The sequence below is a fragment of the Ceratotherium simum genome, chromosome 7, assembly GCF_057802395.1.
Source record: "Ceratotherium simum simum isolate JZ-2026a chromosome 7, ASM5780239v1, whole genome shotgun sequence".
NCBI classification, from domain to species: Eukaryota; Metazoa; Chordata; class Mammalia; order Perissodactyla; family Rhinocerotidae; genus Ceratotherium; species Ceratotherium simum.
The window spans coordinates 22,060,479-22,087,393 of record NC_141906.1 but is presented as its reverse complement, the minus strand read 5'-3'; the positions used below and the strand labels follow the sequence as shown (position 1 = coordinate 22,087,393).

At 46.3% G+C, this 26,915-nt stretch overlaps 1 protein-coding gene across 4 annotated transcripts in view; it reads left to right on the top strand.

Moving 5' to 3' along the window:
- The window catches only part of PPFIBP2 (PPFIB scaffold protein 2), a 144,059-nt gene that overhangs the window by 101,052 nt on the left and 16,092 nt on the right, over window positions 1–26,915 (top strand). For all 4 annotated transcript variants that reach the window (XM_087433272.1, XM_087433271.1, XM_014782637.2 and 1 more), the window contains 11 exons: window positions 1,113–1,205; window positions 6,010–6,121; window positions 8,539–8,600; window positions 9,743–9,818; window positions 10,932–11,035; window positions 12,911–12,978; window positions 14,625–14,682; window positions 15,610–15,651; window positions 18,843–18,981; window positions 20,624–20,765; window positions 21,440–21,568. In XM_087433272.1, coding sequence (XP_087289398.1) covers window positions 1,113–1,205; window positions 6,010–6,121; window positions 8,539–8,600; window positions 9,743–9,818; window positions 10,932–11,035; window positions 12,911–12,978; window positions 14,625–14,682; window positions 15,610–15,651; window positions 18,843–18,981; window positions 20,624–20,765; window positions 21,440–21,568 — 1,025 coding nt within the window. The remainder of the gene's footprint in view (window positions 1–1,112; window positions 1,206–6,009; window positions 6,122–8,538; window positions 8,601–9,742; window positions 9,819–10,931; window positions 11,036–12,910; window positions 12,979–14,624; window positions 14,683–15,609; window positions 15,652–18,842; window positions 18,982–20,623; window positions 20,766–21,439; window positions 21,569–26,915) is intronic.

Here is a 26,915-nt window from a genome sequence, read left to right as displayed (position 1 = left end):
TAAGAGTTCCACTGGCCGCTGACAGTCAACAGTTGTTAGATGCCTTAACATCTCCAAATGGAGATGTTAAGTAGGGAGTTTGTTATGTGAGTCTGGAGTTCAGAAAGTCTATGAAAATCACTTTTATGCTGATTTTTCTGACAAGAACCAGTTCGCAAGACTAATTGTCCCTTAAAGGAACCTTGGTTTGGGACAAGGGTGCTTAGTGGTGTCGTCTTTATTGAAGGGGTAGTTAAGAAAACAGGGGCCCTAGAGTCAGAAGAAACAGGCCTGAATTCCAGTTCCATCATTGCCAGTTGTTTAAATATCACTTCCCCACTCAGCAACCTTCAGTGGCTTCCTACTGTCCAAAGAATGGCTGTAGAACTCCTTATGTTCTCATCCAAAAGCCTTTTCACTAGGGCCCCACTTATCTCCCCAGCCTCATCTCCCACCTCGTACCACCCATCCTCTGCTCCAGCCCAGCAGCCTGTATCCCTTCGGCCTCCTGTCTTTTCCCTCTCCCTGGCTGCCTCCTCCCTCCCTCCTTTCTTCAAACCACTGGCCTCCTCTGAACTGAAACACCCAGACTGGCCTCTACATTTGACACTTAGCATTTCTTCCCTTCCTGTTTTATTTGTGTCCTGCTGGCTGTCACTTCCTCTGTGAAGCCTTCCAGGATCACGGACCCCTCTCTGGGTTCCTGGACCCCCAGCGCAGAGAGACGCAGAGGAAGCAACTAGCCTGCTTCCTGCTACTTTGTAAGAAGCTGCCTCCTTTCAGCATCTTGTTCCTCCTGATTTCAAGTCCTGCCTGTCCTGCCCCTACACATATGTGCATGATTTGGGCAGAGGACGCGGATGTCAGAAAGGGGCAGGCAGAACGGGTTCTAAAAATAAGAAAAAAATTTTCTCTTTCTTATTCTGGAACTTCCTGGCCTTTGTTTTTTAATGGCCACGCAGCTTTTCCTGAAAGGAGAACCGTGTTTCGGGATTCGAGCCACGCTGTGGAGCGTGATGCGGTTGCTCCTGCCCCTGGCATCCTCTGTGCATGAGCTTAGCCAGGGCTGTAGATCCAGGGAACGTGCTGCTCTTTAACCATCAGAACTTCCTTTTTCTCTCTCTTCCCTCTAGGAGTTACTGCAAGAGCTCAGGCACCTCAAAATCAAGGTGGAAGAGTTGGAAAATGAACGGAATCAGTATGAATGGAAGCTGAAGGCCACTAAGGTAAAAGGCGGTTCCGATGCTTATGCAGAGGCGTTGAGGCCCCGTGGGGAGGCTCTGAGGTCAAGCTCAGGGTTGGCAGTAGCCTAAGCTTGAGAAATGCAAATTGACCCTACTGTGTGCACACGCAACAGTGGACCGACTGTGCAGCAGACAGATTTGATCTGCGAGGGCTCTTCCCATGGGGAAAGCCCACGAGATTATGAGCTGCTGACGTAACTGTCTCCTTTCTCTTGCTGTGTCCCCTGGTACCAGCAGACTGACACTGGGCCAAGAAGGGGCTCTGTGAGTGAGCGAGTGCTGAGTCCTAAGGCAGCTGAGCGCCAATGTTACATTGGCTGCATCATTTTAAATTTAGCAGTCCCTCTAATAATCAGTTTTTAAGAATAGACATGCTTTATTTTTAGTAATTAATATATCCCTAAAAAATGGTATATATTTTGAATATTTTTTAACCAAATCATGTTTCTATTGAACTGGGGAGCTTGCTATTTAAAGGACGCCAGCGATCAATTCTTTTGTGAAATAAATATCTTCCCTCCCTCATTTGTTTCTTCCTTTATTTCCTCTAATAGTTGAAATGGATTCAGCCCACAAATTTATTGTTTTGGCCAGAACATCGTATTTATTTATTTATTTATTTTAATTTTTATTTATTTATTTTTTTCCCCCAAAGCCCCAGTAGATAGTTGTATGTCATAGCTGCACATCCTTCTAGTTGCTGTATGTGGGACGCGGTCTCAGCATGGCCGGAGAAGAGGTGCGTGGGTGCTCGCCCGGGATCTGAACCCCCGCCAGCACTCAGCAGCAGAGTGCGTGCACTTAACCGCTAAACCACAGGGCCGGCCCAGAACATTGTATTTAAAAATGTCAAATTAGCTGTCCCTTAAGCTTTAGAAAATTTCACATTAACATAGCATTAGGCTGCCCTGGGGGGGCGGTGGGGTGGGGAAGGAAGCTCTAACAACCCTAGAGCAGCATTCTTGCTTGACAGAGCCCAGGCAGGGCTGCCGCTGGGTGGAGCACACACCGGCCATTTCACTAAGGTCTCTGCAGCGCCACCCGTGGGTGTTACCTGGCGGCCCCTATAGGCATTTTCATTTTTACTTCTTATTAGAGTTTTTAAAAATACTTAGAGTTTTATTAACTTCTAGTTTGTATTTTTAATTTTATTTTTTTCTGTGTTATTTTTTAAATAATGATAAAAAGTTAATACTCATTATAGAGAATTTTTACACCATAAAACATTAAAGGAATAAAAGTCACTCACATACCACCTGGGAGCTACCACTATTAATATTTCCTTCCAGGCATCATTTCCTTTTTGGTGGGGTCAGTCTCTCTCTCCCTCTCTCTTTCTCTCTCTCTTAATTTCTGGTGTTGATAATTTATATACAATTTTAGATCATGCTATTAAAAGAAAACTCTGAAGATGATGTTGATGTCTGTATAATATTCTATTGTATAAATGTAAAATAATTTTCTTAACCATCGTACAGATGAGGAAACTGAGGCACAGAACAGTTAAGTAACTTTCCCAAGGTCTTACAGCTAGTCAGCACCAACCCTGGGCAATCCAAGTCTGTTTATCCAGAGCCCTGCTCTTGTCTTCGTGTACCGTTGTGTGTACTCTGCTTCCCAGTCACCAGTTGGGAGCACTGTTTTTCTCAAATGGCTCAGAACCTTCCGTCACAGTGCTCCTCTCAAGCGAGTCTTGTCGTGGTGAAACCTTTGAAGTTCAACATAAACCTTCTCTTATAAAACCAAACAACTCTCTTTAAATCACCTAAGCTCGGGGCCGGCCCGGTGGTGCAGCAATTGGGTGCGCGTGCTCCACTTCAGCAGCTCGGGGTTCGCAGGTTTGGATCCCGGGCACGCACCCACGCACTGCTTGCCAGGCCATGCTGTGGTGGCGTCCCATGTAAAGTGGAGGAAGATGGGTGCGGATGTTAGCCCAGGGCTAGTCTTCCTCACCAAAAAAAAAAAAAAAAAAAAATCACCTAAGCTCTTTGCCTTGGCATGTAGACCTTCGAGATACAGAGGGTTATTTAACAACCACCAGGTGTGGAGCACCTCCTGCGTGCCGGAGTGTACCAAGCCCTTTGCACATATTTTCCCATTTGATCCAGAAAATAACCTAGTGAGGCCTATGGATTTATTGTCCTCATTTTACTAGTGAGGAAACTGACGTTCAGAGTGGCCCAGGTGAGGTTCAGATCTGGATCTGTGTCATTCCAAAATTCATGTTTTTTCCCCCACCTCATCCTGATTCCTTGCAGTAAAAACGTGCACTGTTTTTGAAAGTTCTTCAGTTCTCTTTGTAAAGCTTCTTGGTCCTTAAAGGTGATGGATCTTCTAGTGCAGTGATAGTGGGGTGTGGTCCCTGGGTTTAATGAGCCCCAGCACTTGCAGGGAGCTAGAGCTCCCACCTCTGCCTCACGCCAGTCTGCACGTCTTTGTCTCAGACCTCATGCCACCCAGCTCTAGCCTTGGTGGCCGTGGCAGTAGCATACTTTGCCCTCATGCTCAGGTAGAGGGCCTCTGGGCTGTGGTAGACTTTCCAGCTGTGGGGACAAGTACCACTCTAAGGATACCAGAGCACCTGTCATTTCTGTCCTATTCTGTGGAGATTGGTACACATAGGGTTGGGCCTAGACATTTGGTCTGTAGGGTTTTAAATAGATGACTTCACCCAGAGGCGGGCCTCAGAGAGGAGAGACCTCATCGTGCCAGGCTCTGAGCTCTGTCTTGATAGGCCCACACCCACTGTGGGGTCTGCAGACAAGCATCAGGCATCCAGGTTCCTGATAGAGACCAGTTCTCACCCTGTCTGTAAAGAAAGGGAGAAATGGGTGTGGAAGGTTCAAGAAAGGTTAAGAGAATATCTTCCAAATGAGAGGCATTTGGACTGAGAGTCCCAAGGCTAAGGTTTTCAGAAGCCACTGACACCATTAATCATCAGCCCATGGGCACCGAGGCCCAGACTGAGCTATGAAAAGCTGCTACATGGCTACGGGTCTCAGGAGCAGTTTGGCACAGCCGAGCTTGGCGCACTTGCCTCTATGGGCGGAAACCAGAGCAGAGGGGCAGTGGCCCATCGGGAACTTTGGAGTAAGGAAATGCTACCCCTTGCCACCTCTTTTTTCTTTACGTGGTCATTTCTGTCCCATTTCGGGGAATGTTAGAGAAAGTTTATTCAGAAACCCTCGTGGTGGTCTCAGGGAGCCCAAGCCCTGTAAGAGTGGCCCTCGTCTGTGCTCTTAACTCGCAAGCAGACAGGCTGGGGTGGCTGGATCCCTGGTTTTGGAGCAGGCGGGTTTGGATCCGGGCCTGGGCACGGAATGGGTCTGTGACTTGGACATTGAATCCTGCACCACTCCTGTTTTTCTCCCCAGTGACTTGCAGGGATGTTGCCTCCTCCCACGGTTTCTTGTGAGGATTGAGAGAGGTTTGATGTAAGAAAGCAGCGAGCACAGGGGCCGATGCAGAGTGGGCGCTCAGTCAGTGTGTCCTGAAACGGAACACAAGGCCTGATTGGTGGAAGAGCCATCAGCACGTCCAGTGCTCATTTGGTTACTTAGAATTGTTCAAAGATTAACTCAGGCCTCTATGGGAAAGGACAAGCCCATCCCACAACCTTGAGGAATGAAAGAGAGATGAGATTGGGCCACCACATGGCGAGGGGTTCCCAGAGTAGAAGCCTTTGCTGTTGTTCTGTTGACTGGTTGGGGGTCAGTTCTAACCCCTTTTCTTAGTCTGGTTTGATGCCCAGAGAACTAGCACATTATCCATAAGGGAAGAAGGAGTAGGGCGAGAGCAGCAATAGTAGTAGCATTTATTGAGCACTGGCTATCTACCAAGCAGTAGGCTAAGTTGTTTGTAATCGATATCTTATTTAATCCTCATCACAGCCCCATGAGGTAAATGCTATTTTCCCCATTTTATAGTTAAGCCGAGACTCGGGTTAACTCACTTGCCCAAGGTCACCCAACTAGGAAATAAGAGAATCCAAGTTTGTTTGACTCCAAAGCCAGTGTGCCTCTTGGGATAGGACCTACACAGTTCTAATCTAATGACTATGAGAAGGCACGGACAACCACGCCTACTGTTATGTGTGAAATTTAACCTGCTATCCTTAGTAGAGACATGGGAACTACCCAATGCAGCTGTCCATCTGTGTACATATATGAATGTGTGTATGCACTTGTGTGGCTGTATTTACATGCTTTATTTACAAAATTATGTATGCTCAGCACACCTGAATGCTTGTATGTAATTACATACGGCTAAGGGTGTGCAAGTACCTGGAGGTTAGGAAGAGGCTGTGGCTGTGCATAAAGCGTGGGAGAGTGTTTGAGGGAGGGAACTCTTGGCTCGCTCTCTGTCTACTGGTGGTGATTTGATTTCCACTGTATTTCCTATATGAGGTGGGAAAATGAAAGATGCATGCACTTGTTACAATGGTGTACATACATGCTGTTGCATGAATATCTTGGGAGAAGGAAGACTATGTCCAGAAAGAGAATATCCTTCTTTGGGCCAAGGGTAGACCTCCCATTGCACACAATCCCAGCTCCTTAGACCTCAGTGGTGTTTGGGCTGCAGAGGGCAGGGGAGGGAAAGAACCTGGTCAAGTAGGAGGATCCCTTCCCTCCCCAAATCCCCTCTGACTGCTCACCTCTGGCACCTCTGCTCCTAACTTCCTAACATGTCCTAGGATTCGTTGGTCCTGGGCTCTGATTTGAGGCACTTTATCCTGGTCTGGTTGTCCCTGTGAGCTGGTAGGGATCCTCTGTTGCTCTTACAGGCTGAGGTAGCCCAGCTGCAAGAGCAGGTGGCCCTGAAGGATGCAGAAATCGAGCGTCTGCACAGCCAGCTCTCCCGGACTGCAGCTTTCCACAGTGACCATGCGGAGAAAGGTAACTGGCTTGACTGTGACAGAGTGCAGTGGCCCCTGGGCCCTCTCTTATGTGTGTCTGTGGATGAGTATGTGTATGCCTGAGTGAGTAGGCATGCTAATGTACATGCCTGTATGCATGTGAACATGTCCGAGTGAATGAATGCATGCGTGAGTGGGCCTATAAGGCACAGCTCTATTGTGGAATCATTGCCACGAACCCCTCCTCTGTCCGGAAGACCCAGCTCTGAAGGCTTTTCTCAGATGCACTCTGATCATTGAAGCTCTGTGCAGCCACCTCTGGAGTTTTTACTCTTTCACTTGATTGAAAGGATTTGTTTTTGTGTCATCACCAAAGGGAAGGCTTTAGAATCAATTTATTCAGTCATTTAATGGAATCCTGCCTGATACTTGTACAAGGCCCCGAGGTTGCAGAAACAATCAGTTATTTCTCATCCTTTGGATCTCAACTTAAATGTTACCTCTCAGAAAGACCTTTGCTGACCACCCTACCTAAGTAGGTGCCCCCACGCCTATTTTTCTCTAGCTCAGCAATTTTTTTGTTTCCTTCATAGTGCTTATTATAACTTATCAGTGTTGTATTTGGGGTGATCTCTTTCTATAGACTGTCATCCTCACTCTGGGCAGGGACTGTGTCTGTCTTGTTTAAGACTGTATCTACAGAGCCCAGCACAGTGTTCAGCCCATGGTAGGCTCCTAAGAAATATTTATTGAATAAGTAAAAAGAATGATCCTTGCAGAGTTTGTCTTGCTCATTAAAAATAGAGGATAAATCCTCAAATACTTTTAATTACCACAGACTTAATATTTACACCTATTTGCTTTGTATACAAAACGATCACACACCTTCCAACTTCTCTTACCATGAGGCTGCAGAGTGATGCTAGAGGAGATTGTGTAGCCCTTAGATTGGCCCCAGTACCGAGTCTCATCTTGGCCTCAGCACTGCTTAGCTTGGATCCCTGATGGGGTGGGGGAGCCATACAGCCATGAAACAATGGCTTAGGCAGGAGAAGGAGATTAGCGACCCATATGCTCATCCCTCCCCCAGCCTTTCCCAGTGTCTTCCCAAACCATTGAGTATGTCACTTACCTGCCAGGGCCTCATGTGGAGGCTGGGTCCCCCTGAGATACCCTAGACTTTCTGTGCCAGAGAACTCCCTGGGCCATGACTTCTAGACCAGGCAGCCTTCCCCTTGCACCCCATGCTTCCCCACAGTCCAAGCCTTCCAGGCCCTATGCCATTCCATCATCTGATACCTCCCACAGCTGGTCTTTTGGTCATTTGCTGCTCAGTTTGGGTCCTGCCCAAAGCATCGAGGTTTGCCAGACTTCATCTGGAGCTTACATCCTTCCCCACCACAAACCGGGCTGCAGAGCTGATCTTCCTGACCTAAGATAAGATAATGAGTAAGCACTCTGCACTTTCCTCTGAAAATGAATCCCTACAATTATTTACACAGTCCATGAATCCATTCTTCATATTCTTGTTGGAAATAGCAAGCATCCCCAAAGGAAATGGGGTGCCTATACTTCTGTTCCCTTGTCTCCTGTACTTTCTTATGTAGACATCATATTCTCCTTTTACAGTACCCAGTTTGAGCATGGGTGTAGGTCCCTTTTTGGAAAACCTAACCATGTGCCAATTTCTAGGCCTCCAAATATTTGGCAGAATGACCTCCAGCTCCTTTAGGCATTGGCCTTTGACCTGGCTCTCCAGACCAGTTTGGGAAGAAGTCAAGAGAGTCCCTGTTGGGTCTAAAGTGAGACAAGGCCACGTATTGTCCACCACAGACTGACACAGATCCCTCGGCCCATAGAGAAGTTCTGTAGGTTTATGATGAAATAAGATTGTTTTCATTAACTGTAGAGTTTAATATATTTATAGATGCATTTAAACAGTTGTTAGTCAGTTCTGACTATACCATTCTAAATTAGGCCAAGCACCCAACTCTTTTACATAATTATTCTTTTCCAGTCTCCATTCAGCTGTAGACATTTTTTTCTTGTGTTAAATTCTCCTCTGCTACAATCCATGGGGCTATGTGATTTTCCCTGAAACTTGTTAGCAGCCCAGGTACATGCCTACTCAAGTTATAAAGGATAAATGTCTATTTCCTTGTGAGATGTTGGTTGTGAAAGACTTTTGGGTTCTTCTGTGCCACTTTTGAGTAAATGGCATTTTGATTTTTCCCACAAATGTCTATAAAGAGAAGACAAAACACTACATTCATTCGTTGAGTATTCCAGCAAATATTTCATGAGACTGACTCTATGCCAGGCATTATCATGGGTTCTTTAAAGAAGTAAAGGAGCCCACATGTAATTTATTCACATGGAAAGTCTTAACATCTTAGCATGTGGGGGTAACTGTCTGCATTTATATAAATAATTCTTTCTACACCTAAATTCTCTTAGACCAAGAAATTCAACGTCTGAAAATGGGGATGGAAACTTTGCTTGTTGCCAATGAAGATAAGGTAAGACAGTCATTGGGCAGCCCTGTCCTTTCCCTGCTGATATCCCTGGCTCTGGTCACTACTGGTCTCTGATATTTTGCACAGGGCCATGCCCGTCAGGCCACTGGCTCAGGGGCATGTCAGGGGAATGGCCTCTGCCTTCTCGAGACTTGGCTCAGCCTTCTGTTTTTGGATTTGATGCCTGGAAACTTTGCCTAAATGGAATCTCCCAAAGGCAAATTAAAGCCATGCCTGTTCATGCTGGTGTGGGGAAAACAATACCACTGTGGTTACTGCCAATGTCATAGCTGCTGCTTAGACTCCTAGAAAAACTCGGGACCACCAATTTCCCACATGCACAATCTGGTGATAGACCCATCATAGAGACACTAGGCAGCATGCAGTGTTTCAGGTTACCCTGCCTTCATATATTCTTCACATTGAATTCCTGCATAATCATAAAACAGCCACCTCTGTAACTACAGAGCATCTACCTGGCACAGACGTCAGCTCGGAGGATCACAACGCTGCATTTTACAGATGAGGAAACAGAGACTCAAAGTGCTTAAGTCATTTTGCCCAAGGTCAGGTAACAGTAGATGGCAGAGCCAGGATTCACACTCAAGTTTGTCTAACTCTGAAATCTGTGGGGCTCCAAGTCCCCAGGCCTTTCTGAAAGAAATGATCCCCTCTGGGAATTTCCTCTGTCGTGTAAGGAACCTCAGACTCCTAAGGAACAGGTGAGGATATTGCAATATATATGACAGCTTTAGTTTTTTGAGTGTAGCTCCAGAGGGCAATACTCAGACCAGGAGGACGAGTTCAATGGCTACCTTAGGAGGGTAGGGAGACAGTGAGTTTCCTGCTTCTGGAAATGTGTAAGCCCCTTGAAGGCTATGTCAAGCAGGGATTGTTTTATGGCTAGAGACTGGACTCATAGCCTTCAGGTAGAGGCAAGAGTGCGTGCAGTTGCCTAGGAGGCAGACCACTGAGAACCCAGGCTCTGGGAAGGGGCCTGGACACCACGTTTCCCTTTGGAATGCTCCATTGTTCCACATAGCGTTTCTTCTCAGTGCGCCCAGCCCATAGCCTGGGCCCCAAATGAAATCACCTGAGGTGCCAGTGTGGTGTTTACATATGAGTCTGCTTTTGCACCATGACAGGACCGTCGGATAGAGGAACTTACGGGGCTGTTAAACCAGTACCGAAAGGTGAAGGAGATTGTGATGGCCACTCAAGGTAAGAGCAAGGCAGAGCCACCATTTTTCTCCCAAAGACATTCCATCTACTGTGTTAAATCTAGGGGCAGTCCTGCCAGAAGATTCTTCATCGTCATTTGGATAAGATCCTCTGCTGGAGAATGGAGCTGGTTAGATTGTCCTGGATGGTGGCAAATTGGCAGCTGTTGATTTCCAAAAATTTTGTCAAATGGTCAGTTCAGAACTTCCAGGGACTATCCAGATCACCAAGAAAATAAAGCTTTCAACTTGAGCCCTTGGGAATCGCCACCCTTGGAGGGTCTTCTCTGCATCTTCCCAGGATACCCCTTAGAGGCAGTCAGTGTGGTCAAACCTGGATCAAAAATCATTTCAGTGCCCTCATTGGGGATTAGAGCTTGTCCGCCTCGCAGAGAATCTACAAGCTCGCCCAGCAGGCTCCAGCACTTTGGGTGCCTTCTTTAGGCCTCTGGGTACCTGGGTTCCCACAGGAAGTCACAGGGCAGGGAGAGCTCTATGTGTTTATGTTTGCTGCCCAGACTGAAAGCAACATGCAAGGAGCATTAGTGTTTTTATGGGCATCGGGGGCATATGCCAGGCTGCCTGCCTTGTTGTTCATGCCATCAGCCGGGTCTCCCATCACAGATCTCGGGAAGCAACTGTGTCACAGCAGAGGGCTGCTTTGAGGGTATTCAGGAATCTCTGATTTCTGGCTGAGTTTCTGCCTCATCTTGGGAAGAAGCCGAACCCCAGCCTGGTTGTGGCTGGCTGGTCGCCGCCCAGGGCCACTGCCGGCCCTGCACACACATGTTGCAGCTATGTTTTCTCTAATCCTTTGGGATCTTGGGTCAAGTCAGGGCCTGATTGCCTGTGGCCAAGGCATCAGAATGTTGGAGAGGAATGCTAAGGAGTACTTTCTCTCTCTTCCACATGAGCTTTCACCTTGAGATGAGCCCCGTGGCAGCCCCTGCTCAGATGCCCTGAAGAATCTTCCAAATCACACTTTTAATGTCCCTCTGTGTGTTTCTTTGTCTTTCTTAATGAAGGAGAAACAATGTTAGGGTTTCATGGTACAATTATAGGTTTCTGAACAAATCACATGGTGGTGATCGTCCTTCTGCATTGATGCTTGCAGGGCCTTCAGAAAGAACTGTGTCAATCAATGAGGAAGAACTGGAGGGAAGTTTCAGAAAGTGGAACACTGCAAATAAAGGCCCTGAAGACTTACTTAAACCAGAGGTGCTATGTTTCATCCATGATGTGGGGTTTCGGCAGGCCCTAGGAGCTTATGCTGAGCCTGGGGGAGGATCTAGCAGGTACCTGTCGGGTATAAATCTTGACAGGTGAAAAATTAAATCAGTGGAGTGGCCCCAGAGGCCTTGGGGAGAGCACTTGAGGGTGGAAAGGGCCTGTGTTCCGGTCGGGAGGGCCAGCATAGTTGATACTGGACTTCCAAGGTTAGGAATTTTCTTTTTTAATCCAGTTCCTTGTTTTTTTTTTTGTCTTTCCTCTCTGGAATGTAAACACAGACCAAAGGTGGTGTTTGTTTTATTTACCACTGTTTCTCCAGGGTCTGCAATAATGCCCGATACCCAGTAGAATTCAACAAATACTTGTTGAGTGAATGAATATGTCTTGCTCATTTAGAGATAACTGCAACTTTTGAAGTGCTCCATTCCTAGTTCACAGACATCCCCTCCAGCCCCTAAAACCAGCATACAGATTTTCTTTCTCTTCTCTTTTGCTTGTTTAAAATCTGGTCCTATTACCTGCATCTCTCTGGATTTAAATTAGATACAAATAAGCAAATAAACTCCAAGATACAGATCTAAAGTGGAGAAGGGGTTTCAGCCCAGGATCTAAAAGGTTTGTGAAACTTCAGAATGGTCAAACTGAAAAGGATCTTAGTGGTCCAGCTGAACCCTTTTAACTAAGGGAAGAGCAAAAGTGTCACCAAATGACCCAGTTAACAAGTCAGAACAAGCATTCCAGATTGCTGACAATAATAAAATAGCAGTAACTGACACTCAGTACCTCTGAGTCCTGTCACCACACTCTGTGTGGTCACTGTGATGAACACTGTTCATGGCTCACCTCATATACTCCTCATGACACCCCACTGGGATCCTTATTTTATTGTGATGAAGCTGAGACTCAGAGAGGGTAAGTAATCTGCCCTATGTCACACAGCAAGTAGATAGCAGAACCTGGAACTGAACCCAGGTCTTTCTGACCAAAAAGCCCAGGCTTTTAACAACTGTGTTACAATGCCGGAGTTCTTCCTGTAGTGGACCAAAACCGTACTGGGCTCTGGAGAAAACAGGCGGTCTCTGCAGTTAGTGCAATACCCAAGACATCAGACTGAGTCCTTATACACCACCATTAGCTCATGTTCACTCCACCTGTAATGCTCTTGCCTTTCTGGCCATCTTGCCAAGCCCATTCTCATTTCTCAAGATTCAGCTCAAGTGCTTTCTCCTCTGAAGCCTTCCTAACCTTCCCACCAAGGAGAAGGATCCCCTCCCACCCCTATATCCCCATATTATGTTCTAGGTGTCAGTACCATGAGGACATGTTACACTGATCTTTTATCCTAATTAACTTACTGCCTCCCTGGTGTGGGGAGTGTTTGCCCTGCACCTGCACAGGGCCTGGCAGGCAGCAGATGTTGCTCGTGTTTGTTGAGTGACTATATCAATTGCAGTGTTGCTCACTGCAAACCTACTCTGGCTAACCTACGCCAGAAAGGAATGTTTCTGAAAGGGTGTGCAGTGGCTCACTGAATGAAATGAAACGCTGAAGAACCAAGCTCAGAAAGGGCAGGTGCACTGAGAGCCCCAGGGATTCAAGCCTCAGGACCCTCATGTCAGGACTCTGCTGCCCGGGTGTGAACTTAGGCCCGGGAAGGAGAGGCAAGTTGGCCCAGGTTGTTCAGTATGCTGCCTCCTTGGCATCTTGAAAGAGCAAGTTCCCCGTATTGACGTAGCCACCATGGCTGTACCCAGTGGGGGAAATGTAACTCCCCAAGAGGAATCGTCCACAGAAGGCGAAAGGATGTGGGCGGTCTCCACACAGTTACTGTCCTCTACATTGACTCTTTTGTTTCCGGTGCAGATGCCTCCAGGATGTAGCTCTCCCACGGTGGGGCCACCTCCACTACCGCAGAAATCACTGGAAACCAGGTAGGAGGCCTGAGCATTTCCCTGGAGCCACTGTGCCCTCAGTCTCCTCCAGGGGCTCCTGACATGACAGGGACTGGCCATGTGTGGTGAGCATGGCCACCATGTCCTGAGCATACCTGCCCTTCCTTTGTCAGGGCCACGCTCCAGGCCCCGACAGTGGCCACAATGGGCCCAAACTGTGGAGCAATCATGAACCATGCCTACCTCCCCTGGCCACAGAGAGGCTTCCCTTCCCATGGGCTGAGGGTCTGGGTCATGGGCACTGAGAAAAGACCTGGCCAGGGTTTGGAGCCTCAGAGGAGAGGTGGCTGCAACTTGTCTGTGCCCTTCAGTGGCTCCTTGGAGCTGAAAGCATCTTGTGATGTGTGTCTGTCATTTCTATCAGCCCCTCTGGAAAGTCCTTTGTGCTCTCAGAGTGATTCTAGCCCTGTGACAATCCGGGCTCTCTAGGGAAGGCCATTTTTCCTACAGGGAAGTTGGTCCGTTTGTTTTGGGGAAGCTTCACATGGCAATGAGTTTATGATGGGCTGGCCTATGGGGTCACTTGGCTGCTACCTGTCTGGTTCCCTCTAAAATGAACCTATTTCTAGTTACCTATGTCAGCATTTTAGAACACATTTCTGAGTTGGGCCCCATGTAATGGAGACATGGAGGCTCCACCGCCAAAAGCAGGCTGTCTTTCAGCCAAGGTGTCTGAAGAAGATGGTCACAAGCATGACGGAACCTTCGCCAGAATGGTGCTGAGTCTCCAGAGCCTACACTCTCAGCTCCCCACTTTCCAGAGAGCCATTGTTCTCTAAAGCCTGAGCCTTTAGTTCTAGAGAAGAATAGTAGTGTCCAAGAGAGCAGTTGGCCAGTCAGTTTTGCAGAATAAGAAATTCGGTTTATGAGTTCACTCAGGAAGAAGTCAACACTGAGTACTCACACGGACCAGACTCACAAGAGACTAATGTAGCAGCATATGCTGATTTATTCATATAAACTGAACAATATCACTGCCAAGGAGACTTGTCACAAGGTAACCCTTGTAACCACTAGTGATATTGCCTCTTCTCTATCTAATTGGTACCCTTCTCTGCAAAATAGCCCTTGAGAAAGCAAATTCCTCTGAGCAGAGTAGTCAGGGCATACAGAGCTAGAGCAGAGGGTTGGAGGATCCTGGCAGGTGAGGCTTTGGAGCTGTGGCTGGCTGATGTGCTCATCTCCACTCTAAGATGGCACAGCTCCCTCCTCCCTGGGTTACTCTTAGACTCGCAGACAAGGCAATGTTGTCACATTTCCTATCTTTTCACTCTGCGGTGTCTTATAACTTTTATGACCACAAGAGTCAGCTCCCATTGATGCAATAGCGCTGAGGGTATTCTAACTTTTCAAGGAATGCCAACGACTTCTGACTTGGAATTAAGTGATACTTTCATGCCCTCACCAACACATTGTCAGACCAGGCTATCCCCTGAGATGGGCTGGTCTCGTCTCATGTACAATGGTTATGATCAGAGGGTGGTGGCTTTTTCCCGACCTTGACCCTAAGCCCACCTAACAGACTACTCGTTAAACATTTGGAATGGACTCTGCATGAATGATACAACATTTACCTCCTTCTCTAGTAACTGGTTTTTTGTTCACTTTCTTTTGTATTTTTCCAGGGCTCAGAAAAAGCTCTCCTGTAGTCTAGAAGACTTGAGAAGTGAATCTGTGGATAAGGTCAGCCCATGTCTATCCATAAAGACTCCTGAGTTACTTCTTTGTGCCCAGCACGGTGCTGGGATATACAGGCGAGGTCCTGGTCCCTACCTTGTAGAGGCTTTTATACAGTTGATGGGGAAGCAGGAATTACATGAACACTTTGAGAAAACCAGTCAGGTGCAGCCCAAGGCATCCCAGAGCAGGGCAAGTCAGGAAATGCTGCCTGGAGCTGGTGAGAGAAGATGGTGGGGTGGGCACAGGCAGGTTTGGGAAGCAGGAGGAGGTAAATTCAGAGCCAAAAGTCAGATCAAGCCTGAGAAGGTCTTTAATGCCAGCTCTATATCCCCAGAGCACTGGGGAGCATTGCAGAGATTTTGAATGAGGAAGAAATGTGGGTAAAGGAGATGATCCCAGGAGCGAGTTCTAGGATAATTTACAAGATTGGAGAGGAAGCCTTTTTAAGAGTCTAGAAAGATATGAGGAGGCCTTTGTGGCCACTAATGTGAGGGTAGCCCTTGACCATGTGGGTGACCCCCATGCTGGAGGGGAGGGTGGCAGGATCTTGAGTGAGGTCATTGGAGACCAAGGGGTCCTGCCCTGACAGAGCACCTTCACTGAGCCCTGCTGTATATGGTCTTTGGTCTCCAGTGGTGCACCAGCACTGGTGGTACAATGGAAGACCATAAAGGCTGGAGCCGGCAGAGCCACGGGCCCATTCAGTGGCTTTGCTCCCGTGGTCGTGTGCCTCTCACGCCCTGGGGCATCTGTACATGATGTGAGCTGTGTTTCCTCCATGGATGGTGATTACCTGACATAAAGATGGTGGGGGGGAGTTTGGGATGAACCTTCTGGATTTAAGCAGGCAGGTGATCCTGAGTTGTTGTTTGTGACTAACACAGGTCTCTTTTTCTCCACATAATTGAAATCCTTCTTGCCATTCCGTAGTGTGTCGATGGGAACCAACTCTCTCCAGTGGTAGAACCCAAGGTATATTATCTGCATGTCTCTGTCACGTATTTATGGTTGCATTGTTTGCTAGAGTGTTTTCATTTAGCAAGTCACAGCTTTTGTAACTTTGTAATATGTTAACTGTAGGGGGTAAGAGAGTGAGAGAAAAGACAAAACTTCCTCTCCCAATTTCTTTTTATGTGCACCCAGCTGTGTAATGTGCTTTCGCCTCCATTATCTGTGGGGTAGGATTTATTATTATCTCTTCCATTTTATAGGCTCAGAGAAATTCATCTTTAACAAGGCAGTGTGGATCTGATCGCTGGGAAAGGGGATGTTATGATCTCAGCACACAATTAGAGGAGCGGGACAGCTCTCATCCTTTCTGTGCTGCTATGTTATGGTTAAAAAACACAGGAGTGCACCAGCCACAGGTGCAAGAATCTTTCTGCAGCATCCCTAACGTTGGTGTCTGGCCCTTGCTTTCTGGGCCTGAGAGCTCAGTACATTGTAAGACACTCCCTGTATTCTTTTCCAGCTCTGTCTATTCGATACATCTTCTGGACTTCCCTAAGATGTGCATGATCCCAGCTCGCCCTCTGGAGCTCATGGAATAAGTCAATCTCCCCTGCTCCTGACAGCTCTAGAATTTAAGTCCCTCTAGCCCTCTCTAAGTTAAACATCCTCTTCTTGTGTGCACAGATCACGAACCTTTAAAGTTCCTATGCAGGCTCCTTAGGATCAGCACTGGTTTCTCAATGTCTTCTCTAATTTGTGCCCTGGACCACACTTGAGCATGGTATTCCAGATGGGGTCTGACCTGTGCCTTCCTTCATCTAGGGACTGCTCTTGTAGTCATTGCTGTCACTCCAGGCCCCGGGCACAGGATATCTTTTGTGCTTCTCTTTATGTGCTGTCCTCGCGTGCTAGGCCTGAGGCAGGAATTGTTGTTCCCTATTTAGAAACAATAAAACAGAGGTTCTGAGAGGCTAAAGAGAAGAAGCTTTGCTTGAGTCAGTCTGATGCGCAGAGCCTGTGCTCTTCCCACTCTGGTGTGCCGACTGTCTCTGCTAAGTTAGGGCAGCTGGGTCATCAGTTACACGCTGCTCCCTGGCTGGGATTTCCATTCCTCCATAACCAGGCTTATTCTTCTTGGGGAAGCAGAAGCAGAACTGGATTGGAGCATTTGTTTCCTCTGGGTCATATCCTGACAGTGCACGACCTTCTCCAGCAGTGAGTCCTTCCTTCCCAGCTTTTCTTCTGGGCTGAACAGAGCTGAGAGCCCTTTCCGCTGCCCTTGGTTCTTTCTGTGTTTTTTAATTTTATTTACTTATTTATTTTCCCCCAAAGCCCCAGTAGATAGTTGTACGTCATAGTTGCACATCCTTCTAGTTGCCGTATGTGGGACGCGGCCTCAGCATGGCCGGGGAAGCGGTGCGTCGGTGCACACCCAGGATCCGAACCCGGGCCGCCAGTAGCGGAGCGCGCGCACTTAACCGCTAAGCCACGGGGCCGGCCCTGTGTTTTTGTTCTATCTGTCTTACAGGTCTGGGCTGCCTTTTGAAGCCTGTCCTTGGGTTAGGTACTGCCTTCTTTACATCTCAGCTCCTCAGTGGGCTCCCAGAGCAGCCCACATCGGTGGCCTTGGTGGCCTCTGCCCTGTCTTAGGAGGACATGTGTGACGACACAACTGGAAATCTGTTTTTGAGAGCCCTCCTCTACTTCCGTGCTGCCTGTATAATGTGGAGCTTGGAGTCATGCCCTTCACTTCTCTAAACGTTTTGGATGCTGCCTTCCCTACAGCTCATGATTCTTGGTTCTGACTGAATCAGAGTAATCTGAAATGCTTGTTAAAAATATAGACTCCTGGGGTGTACTCCTGGGGGCGCTGATTCATGGGACCAGGTGGAACCTGGGAATTTATGTTGTTTTTATAAGTGTCCCAGCTGATTATGAAGCAGCCAGTGCAGGGACTAGCATTTGGAAATTGTTGGTCTAGACCACATGTCTGATAAAGTCCAATCTTGACCTCATGGGTCATCATGAACTTAAAAACTGTGTGGTCTCCATCTCTCAAGGCTCTGATTATTTCTCCTTCACCAGCCAGTTCTTTCAGAATTCCTTGAGAATTTAGTCTACTTTTCCCATGTCTCTCCTTTCTGAGCCTATTTACAGGGGGTTAGTATTCTGTGTTCAGTGAATGAATTGGATTTCAAACAATTTCTAGGATGTGTTTATAAGCAAACTGAATTCAGAAACTTATTGGGTACCTGGCTCTTGACTAAATGAAACTTCAAAAGATGTCTCAGTCACTGAAATCTCCCATTACTTTTCTGACTTGTCAGTTTTGAAATCGGTTTCGTCTATCATACTACTTTTCTTCTGGGTCCAATCAAGTGATCAGCAGCTGATTCCTTTGGTAATGTTGCTTCAATTTCTCTTTTATTTTCACTCAAATGCATTCCACTGGGTTTCCGTCAGGTTTGTGGGTTTAGGGGCCATTATATTCTTCTCGACCAAGTAAATGCAATTCTTCTTCCCCTTCACATGAGCTTCTTTCTTTGGGACCCTTTCCATGTCCAGAGTCTGAGCACAGGGCCCACTGCACTGGGCTGAACCTCATGCAGACAATGATCTTAAGTTCCTAAGGGACCTCTGTGTGGGCATGTAGCCCTCTGGCCTGTTTCCTGTTATCTCCCCGAAGTGTGTGCATACCTTCTTACTTTGCCTTAACCTGATATTTTTCAAAATAACTATCATCATAATACATGAATATAATTTATATATGGTATAATATTATATATTATAAACATGTAATAAAGCAATGGGTATAGTTTTTATTAGAATTCTGGTTTGTATGTTCAAAAAGCTCAAAGGGTAATTCACGGCTGTCAGCTCATGGATCCTCTGAGCACCAGGCCAAATGGCAAAGGCTTGCTTTGCAAGACGCCTCACTTCTGCTTAGAGTCAGTTGCAGTTGGCCCTGGATTTGGCCTTGACTCTGTCCCTGTGTTTTTGTGTGGCCTTGGGCAAGTTTCTTCCTTTCTCGGGACTCCGGTCCCCTTTCCTGGCCTGGGCTAAATGATCTTTGAGGAGTCTTTGAGTTGGCTTTGGTCAAAAATGGCTCTTGGAGAAGAGAGAGTGGTTCCTGAGATTTCCTATCTGGGCTTGAGCCTGAGACTGACAGCTAATTCAGCACCTCTCTTTCTTTTTCTCTCTCCTTCCAACAGGACAGTCCTTTCCTGCCAGGGCACAAATACCCCACATTACCTGGGAAACTTTCAGGAACCACGCCCAATGGAGAGGCTGCCAAATCTATTTCCACTGCCTCCCCGTCTGACCCTGCAGGGAGCAGCCTGCTGAGACTGGGTGAGTGTCCAGGCCCCTGGGCTGGCAACCCCGGAGCAACAGCCTTGGCACTTCCAATTATTGCACAAGATCCCTGCACCCACCACTGCAGCCCACAGTTGGAGAACGGTGGGGGTGGGTGGATGGGACAAGTCATACCTCAGGGTGTTCCCACTTCCAGAGACGATGGCTCTCTGTCTGGTGCACTGTTTGCTTCCATAAACACTTCAGAGCCCCAGAAAACCAGGGGGTGTGCCCACCCTGTTTCTTTCCAGCTGCCATTACTCCACCCCATTTGTCCCTCTTCTTTCATTCCTCCTCTCTTGATCCCTTCCTGGCCTTCCCATCATTCCTCTTTTCCCTCCTCTTCGACACCCCGTTCCCTGCGTCCTGTCCCTCCCTCTTCCCTTCTGTGTCCTGATCCTCTCTCTCCTGTCTCTGCCTTCCTCTCTGCAGCCTCCTTTTACCAGTAGGATGATATTATGTGCTCTTCCAAGGGAGAGCATTTCCTTAGAGAAATGGAGTCAGTGGCCCATGGGCAAGGATGTCAGTCCACAGGTATCCTTTTGGTGCTTAGGACCTGAAACCATGGAGGTCTTTGCTGCTTTTCCTGCATAATAAGCCATCTTTTCTCAATAGCAGCAGATCTGTGGGGCCCAGGAGGGAATGTTCTGGTCCTGGCAGAGATCTCCCTACACCTGACTCCTCATCCCTGGCTGTTCCCTGTGCCAGCCCAGGTGTTGGCTTCTGACTTTGGCCAGTTCTGCCTGTGGCTGGAGGAACTCTTAATAAGCTCTTGGATGAGTATGTCCTAGTGACACTCAGACTGTGCCCGTGCAGCAGCTTCAGATCATTCTAGTCTGATCTGAGTGAGCCCTGCACCCGCACAAGAGCTGCGTGTGGCCCGGTGCATCAGCCCCTGCTGCTCTCCCTCCCTCTCCGTGTGTGTGGATCCCTCAGCCTGCCAGGAAGTGGCACCAGGAGCATTTGGTCCCCTCACATGAGGCCTTGTCTCACTGCACTGACCCTGTAGGCCGAGCTCAGTCATCTTTCCCCTCATCTTTCCTCGTGGGATTTTTTTCTTTCTGTTTGAGTTTTTCTCTCTTGCTCGATGACTCTTTTGTTTATTTCTCTGCTTCCCTGTGACTCTGGTGGGCTGGACTTTGGCCTCTCTTGCTTCTTCATGTGGCTTCTCTGCTTCTTGGTTGGCTGGAGATCGTGGCCGGAGTGTCAGTGCCCCTGTATTAGGTACTGTACCCTTCCAGGTGAGGGGGAGAGTGAGAAAGCCCCTGTTTCCCTACCCTGACACCCTGCCCTCCCAAACACTCAGCCAGGTCCTCCTGCCTGGGTGCCCGCGTCTCCCTGGGGAGAAGAGAGCAGGCTCCTTGTTGGAGTTACTTGCCAGTAGTTGGACCCCAAACCCTTGGAATTTGAAGACATTAGTTCACCCAGATTTGAAACCGTAAGCTCACTGATTCCTCAGAGATAGAACCTGGAATGTGCTTGAGCCCCTGCTGAGATCTTGATGTGAAGTTCTGCCCTGAAGGCAGAACTGGGCAGACTCTTCCCAACTTCCCCTGAAGGATTGCCCAGGTTTGGGGGACAAGAAAGAGGGCATGTCCCTTCCTCTCATTTACACATCTTTACACTCTTTCAATCTCAGGAGACACAGAAAGTGGTTGGGACGACACTGCTGTGACCAATGACCTCTCATCCACGTCATCCGGTACTGAGTCGAGCCCCCAGTCTCCCCTGACACCAGATGGTAAACGGAGCCCCAAAGGCATCAAGAAGTTCTGGGGAAAGTAAGTTGGTGGTGACGATTGTAATTATATTGCTGGAAATTAATATTCTTCTTGACTGGGCAAAGAGTCTACGTAAATCCCTATTCAATTAGATGTTGGGACAGCAGTAAAAACAGAGCAGTCATGTTTAGAGAGAAGAATTTGAGTTATTTTTTAGGGCCCAGGGAAGGAGAACCATGAAAGGCACCCGTTAAATATAGCCAGTTGCCTTACATGTCATTCATTCCAGGCATCCATCCCACCCGTCCCACACACCCTGAGCACATTCTCTGCAGCTCATAACACATGTGCTTTGTAAGAGACACATGGATGAGACCAATTTCTTTCTTCTTAGGGGTCAGTCTGTGTCTTAAGAAATCTTTGAAGATAGAAAGCTGAGTACTTGCTTGCCCAACTGACCCAGTCCATGAAATGAGGTGGAGACTGGGGCCTGCTACCAGGCATCAACCTTCACCTTGATCCCCACAGGGAGGAGCCCAAATCCCAGAGGCAGGATTAGAATTGAGGCTTGGGTCTGGCCGAGGGGCTGTCATAGGTCAGGATCCTTGACCTCTGGGGAGGCACTGGGAGGCGAGCCATCGAGAGTCCTGGGTCTCTCTGTGTAGGAGGGGGTGCACTGCCTCTGTGCTTTCAGACTTTCCCCTGACAGTCTCCATGGATCCCTCTCCATGCAGAATCCGAAGAACTCAGTCAGGAAATTTCAACACTGATGCACCAGGGATGGCAGAGTTTCGACGAGGTGGGCTCCGGGCAACCGCAGGGCCAAGACTCTCTAGGACCAGAGATTCCAAGGGTCAGAAAAGGTAAGGCTCCTTCCAGTCCATCTACAAAGAACTCGATGAAATCTTGGCCAGGGTGGACTGGGTAATAGAATCCAGAGATGGAAGGCAGGAGCCCCTAGTGCAGAGCTTCTCAACCTTTCCCATTTGACACAAGTAGATATCACTCATGCTTATAGGTACACTGAGGAGAAGGCAAGAGGCTCCCTACAGCGGAGGTGGCTGGGTGGGAGATGGGCCCTCTGGCCTCCCTGAGGACCTGAGCAGCTCTGCACATCTATATCATTCTCAGCAGTGCCTTTGCACGCTGGATTGAGAAGCTCTGGTGCAGCCATTAAGAATACAGATTCTGGAATCACAGACCTGTTCTCAAGGTCTCAACCACCTCCTAGCAGTGAGCCCTAAGCCAAGTTAAATAACCTCTCTATGCCTCAGTTTCCTCATTTGTGGTGTAGGGGGTCAAAAACAAGTATTTTATTAAAGTTCTTATGAGAATTACATGAACTACTGCACGTGTAACCCAAGCATCAGCTGTCCGCCACTCAAGGCTCCCCTTCCTCCAGTATATTTGGGAAAGAGCATCGTCTCTCACCCACATCTGCATCAGCACCCTCCTCCACACAGACCTCCGCAGAAGGTGTTGGTGGAGCAGGCCGCACCTTCCGTTACACCTCAGAATACATTGTACCAAACTCTCCTGAGGTGTGTTAACTGAAGAGGGTGCAAAGGGATGAAAATGGGAAATTTTGCATGACTGTCTCATCATGCCCTAATGAAAAAGGGTAAAAGAATTAAACTTTTCCAGAGACTGCCATGATGGGCAGCCTCCAGTTCCTAGCTTCACCCCCTTCCCTTAGATCTGCCTGTTCTGAGAAGAATGTCTCCCTTCAGACCTGCTCGAGGTGAATCTTTACTCCTGTGTTTGAGAGAATTTGCTTTCTGTGTCCTCTGCTCCCATCAGACAACCCCTACAGTACATCACCTCCAGCAGCATATCTCCTAAAGTCTGAGTTAGCCAAGATCAGGCTTCTGGGGGCCTTCATCAGGGTTGGATTGTGACATTTTAAATCTAAGAAACAGTGAAAAGTAAGGTTTAACTCTTAAATTTCATCCCCTTGAGACTGCCATACACCAGTGCCAAGTGCAGGTAATTACTGAGCAAAAGGTGCACAACTCAAATATTAATTCTCAGAAACAATATGGTCTAGATCCCAATGAAGGGAAAAGAGTGTGTCCGTGGTGCATCTATTGTCCACAGACCTGCAGCCACGGAAGGGAGCACACGGATGACACCCCCTTCCCCACGCTGCCACCCTCAGGTTTCTAGGCTTTGCCAGGCACTCCCATGTGCGCGCACGCGCACACACACACACACGCACGGCCTTTCCAGGTCCATCTGCGCTTTAGTGGGTACCCCCAGATCTATCCTCCAGGTGCCTTACAGAGAAACATGAGGCTATGTAGACCTCCTGTACCTGCACCTGCTCCCCCAGGGTCAAGGAGTTGGTGTTTATTCTCCTCATCACAAAGGAAAATGCTCAGTAAATTTTAGCTTTTAGAGGCAAGAGAATCTGATGACAAGGTCTGAGAAGGCAGAGACCAATTCAGAGCTGTTAGAAAGTGAGCCAAAGAAAGCTTATCTATATATACTATGATAGCAATATTCAAATTTACTTAGCAATTTTCAGAATTTCAACATTAATGTTTCTGATTTTTCTGAGATGAAAACATAAAGCTATAGTATGCTTGAATAATTAATTTTTGTTCTGATTCTGGCTGTTTCTTTAGGACTGATTCTTGAAGGAGAATCACTGGTCAGTATATAAGAACTTTTCTAAGACCCTTGAGCATTTTTTCTTAGAGCAGGACTGCACGGTTAGGGAGCCCCTTTACATTCTGCCAGTCATTCTGGTATGGGGTAACCAATGTCAGCAGCTTTCTCTGCCAGCCGAAAAACTGCAGTTCCAGCCACAGGGCTGCTTTGTTTAGATATCTTTGTGCTTTGTTAACCATGACAATGGGTGATAAAGGGAATGAGAATGAAGAAGTCCCGATGAGATTGTAATGTTTCTCATAACAGTGCTGTGGTAACAAAAATGAGTTTGCTGGTGTTAAAGAAAGACCTCTATTACTCTTAAGCAGAAATAATTATATGCTAATGTCCTCTGGTATTTATAGTTTATGGGTATTAAGGTATAGCCTTAAAAAAAATGTTGTCACCAATATTCCTATAGGGAGAGTACTTTGTTATGGAAAGTCTCCAGGCCCAATCCTCTTTTTTCCAATGAAACAGTTTTTTAAATATAACATTTAATAATGATATTTTGTAGGAACTCTCTCTCAGGTTATAGAAGAATGAATTTTATTGTCTTTTCCCCCCATGTAAGGTTTTACTGATTTATATTCCAGTCAGCACTGCTGTACAGTGAGTGCCTGTTATACCCACAACCTTGTTATTAGCATTGTCTTTATAGTTTTTCTTTGTTTAAACTTCCTCAGTTTTATTGACCTCCAAAAAATTACATTTTTATTGTTAATTTAGTTTACATGTTTGTCATGTTAGTTCCTCTTTTGTGAATTGTCTGTACTTTTGCCCATTTTTATTTAGTTGTTAATGTCTTTTATTTAGTTATTTAATGTCCTTCTTATAGGTTTCTATCTGTTCTCTATATATTAAGATACAAAGCCATGTATAATAATTGTGACAAGTTATTTTTTAGGTTGCAGAATTTTACTTTGATATATGGAATTTTTAGATTTATGTATAATGAGGTTCATCAACTTTTCCTTTGTAATTTCTTTCATTATTTTCTTTTACAATTTTTCAATGATTTTTTTTAAACTATGATTTTAAACTGTGAGTTTAAAAAAATGATGTTTTAAACTTTTAAAATCATATATTTTAGGATTTATTTTGGTATGTAGTGGGAGTTTTGTTTGTTTCAAGAAAAAGCAGTACAGTGGAATGTTTAAATCAGGCAGACAGTAAAGCCACCTGGCCGATCCCATCTCTGGGGAGGGTTTGTCTGAGTTGGTCTACTGAGTGTATTGCGCTTCGGGACTCTTGCTTTATGAGAGTCTCCAGTCAGACTGCTTCCCTGCCTCTGGCCCCATTTTATTGCCTTTCTCCTGTATTATGGTCAGTGTCAGCTTTATCTTGAATGTAAGGAAGCTTAAGCTGCAAGGTCCCTTACTTGCATGGGCCTTTCCAGGGTCTAGAGAGGATCCAATCAATGTGTTGACAAGGCATGTGTAAGGTATTTTAATACAACCAGTTTTAAGCCTGCTGACTCTTTACTCCAACTTTCCCTTGGTCTACACTTTCCCTTCTATCAGATGATGTTGGAGTAGCCAGGGCATTTTTGGGATCTGGCTAAGGGGGAAGTTGAGTTGGGGATCCATTTAGTTTGGGTGTAGTGGGGCATGTGTATGTGGTTTGCAGTCACTTCATGTTTAGTTAAGTTTAGTTAGGTTTAGTTAACGAGCTGTCCTATGTAAAAATGGCTTCCAGGATTACACCTACTTCTCAATGTGCCAATTTGCCCAGCATTGTGATACAAAAATGCAAAATCAGAGATCATGTACCACTATGAATGAGTCCCCTGGCACTTGGTATCAGAAGTATGGGGCAGTGGAAAAGCAACAACATTTGAAATGTACAAAACCAGAAGCTAGTCTTTGGAAATTCTTTCCAGTCTTCAGATCTGTAAAATCCTAAGGAAGAGATTTGGTTCTCTTGGATGCTTAGTCAAAACAAGAGTTTTCTCTTGTCAGAAATGTACTTACTAATGAAGTGTATACAATTACAAATGTGCCATATGTTCTCCCTCTACGACAGGAATGGCATATTTGTTTTTGTTTTTGTTTTTGTTTTATGAGGAAGATCAGCCCTGAGCTAACATCCATGCTAATCCTCCTCTTTTTGCTGAGGAAGACCGGCTCTGAGCTAACATCTATTGCCAATCCTTCTCCTTCCCTCCCCCCCCAAAGCCCCAGTAGATAGTTGTATGTCATAGTTGCACATCCTTCTAGTTGCTGCATGTGGGACGTGGCCTCAGCATGGCTGGAGAAGCAGTGCATCGGTGTGCGCCCGGGATCCGAACCCAGGCCGCCAGTAGCGGAGCGCGTGCACTCAACCGCTAAGCCACGGGGCCGACCCAGGAATGGCATAAAGCTCAGTTCCATCATTTTAACTGCAATTTGGAAAGATGTTTTAGAACACGTCAATAACAGAAACGGTTTAGCTGTATATGAAAGTACCTTCTCTGTCATTTCTAAATTACTTAATAATGTGTTCAGCCATGGCCCTGGCTGAGAATGTGGGAGACCCTGGCACTGAGACAACATGAGAGGTGGAGAAGCTGCGTCTGATGCTGCGGGAACAGCACAGGCTCAGGAGGGTGGAGACTGTGCACAAAGCAGGAGATACGAAGATACTGAAGATGAGCACCAGAGCTCTGGGATGTTTTGAAAAGGTCTACAGGACTGAGGTTTTCAAATGATGATCTCAAAAACACTTATTTCCCTTTCAGAACTGAAATATCCCTCTGATACAGAGGATATTTGTTTTTTCCCAATTTCCGGAAACCAGAAAATGAATGAAATAAAAAATTAATAGAATATGAAATAAAAGTGATAAAATGAGCATTGAAATTAAGAGAAATTATTCTGACATTAAGAAAAAATATATAAACAAAAAAAATTCCAGATCATACCAAAAGCAGTAATTCACTAAGAGCAAAAGATAAATTCCAAACAAAAATAATGAATAGATTCCTAGATTGTTGTCCTATAAAGGGTATCATATGAACACATTGGAAAAACATGAAAATTTCTTGCTCATTTTACATGATATACTGACATCAACAAAGATTACATAAAACTCATAATATGCAACAGCCACAAGGATATCAGATAAATATTGTTAGTTGAGAGAATATTTAAGATTAGCCACAGCACTAGAATACTTGAATGCTATATAATTTTACAGCCTACATCTAAAAGACACTTGATAGAGGTTTTCCTAAATTTGACGATTCTAAAAATACACTTGACAATACCAGTTATAAATTGTGAAGTGGAAACTTTTAAAAAAAACTATCATAATAAAAAATAAATATTGATCAATCAAGCTAGAAGAAAGACTGAATCAACCTCCTGTTCTCATAGAAAATATTATAGAGTTGTTGACATATGAAGAAGCAAAGAGTATGCACTCAAAATATGAAGGTAAAAAAGGACTAAAGAGGTATATCTAGGAGCTAACAAAAATATTTTTTTCTGGATTTCGTCATGTTTTTCAGTTTGATTAAATTTGTAATTTTTTGTGGTTTTTCTCATTCTAAGTAAATATTCACTTTGTTCCTAATTT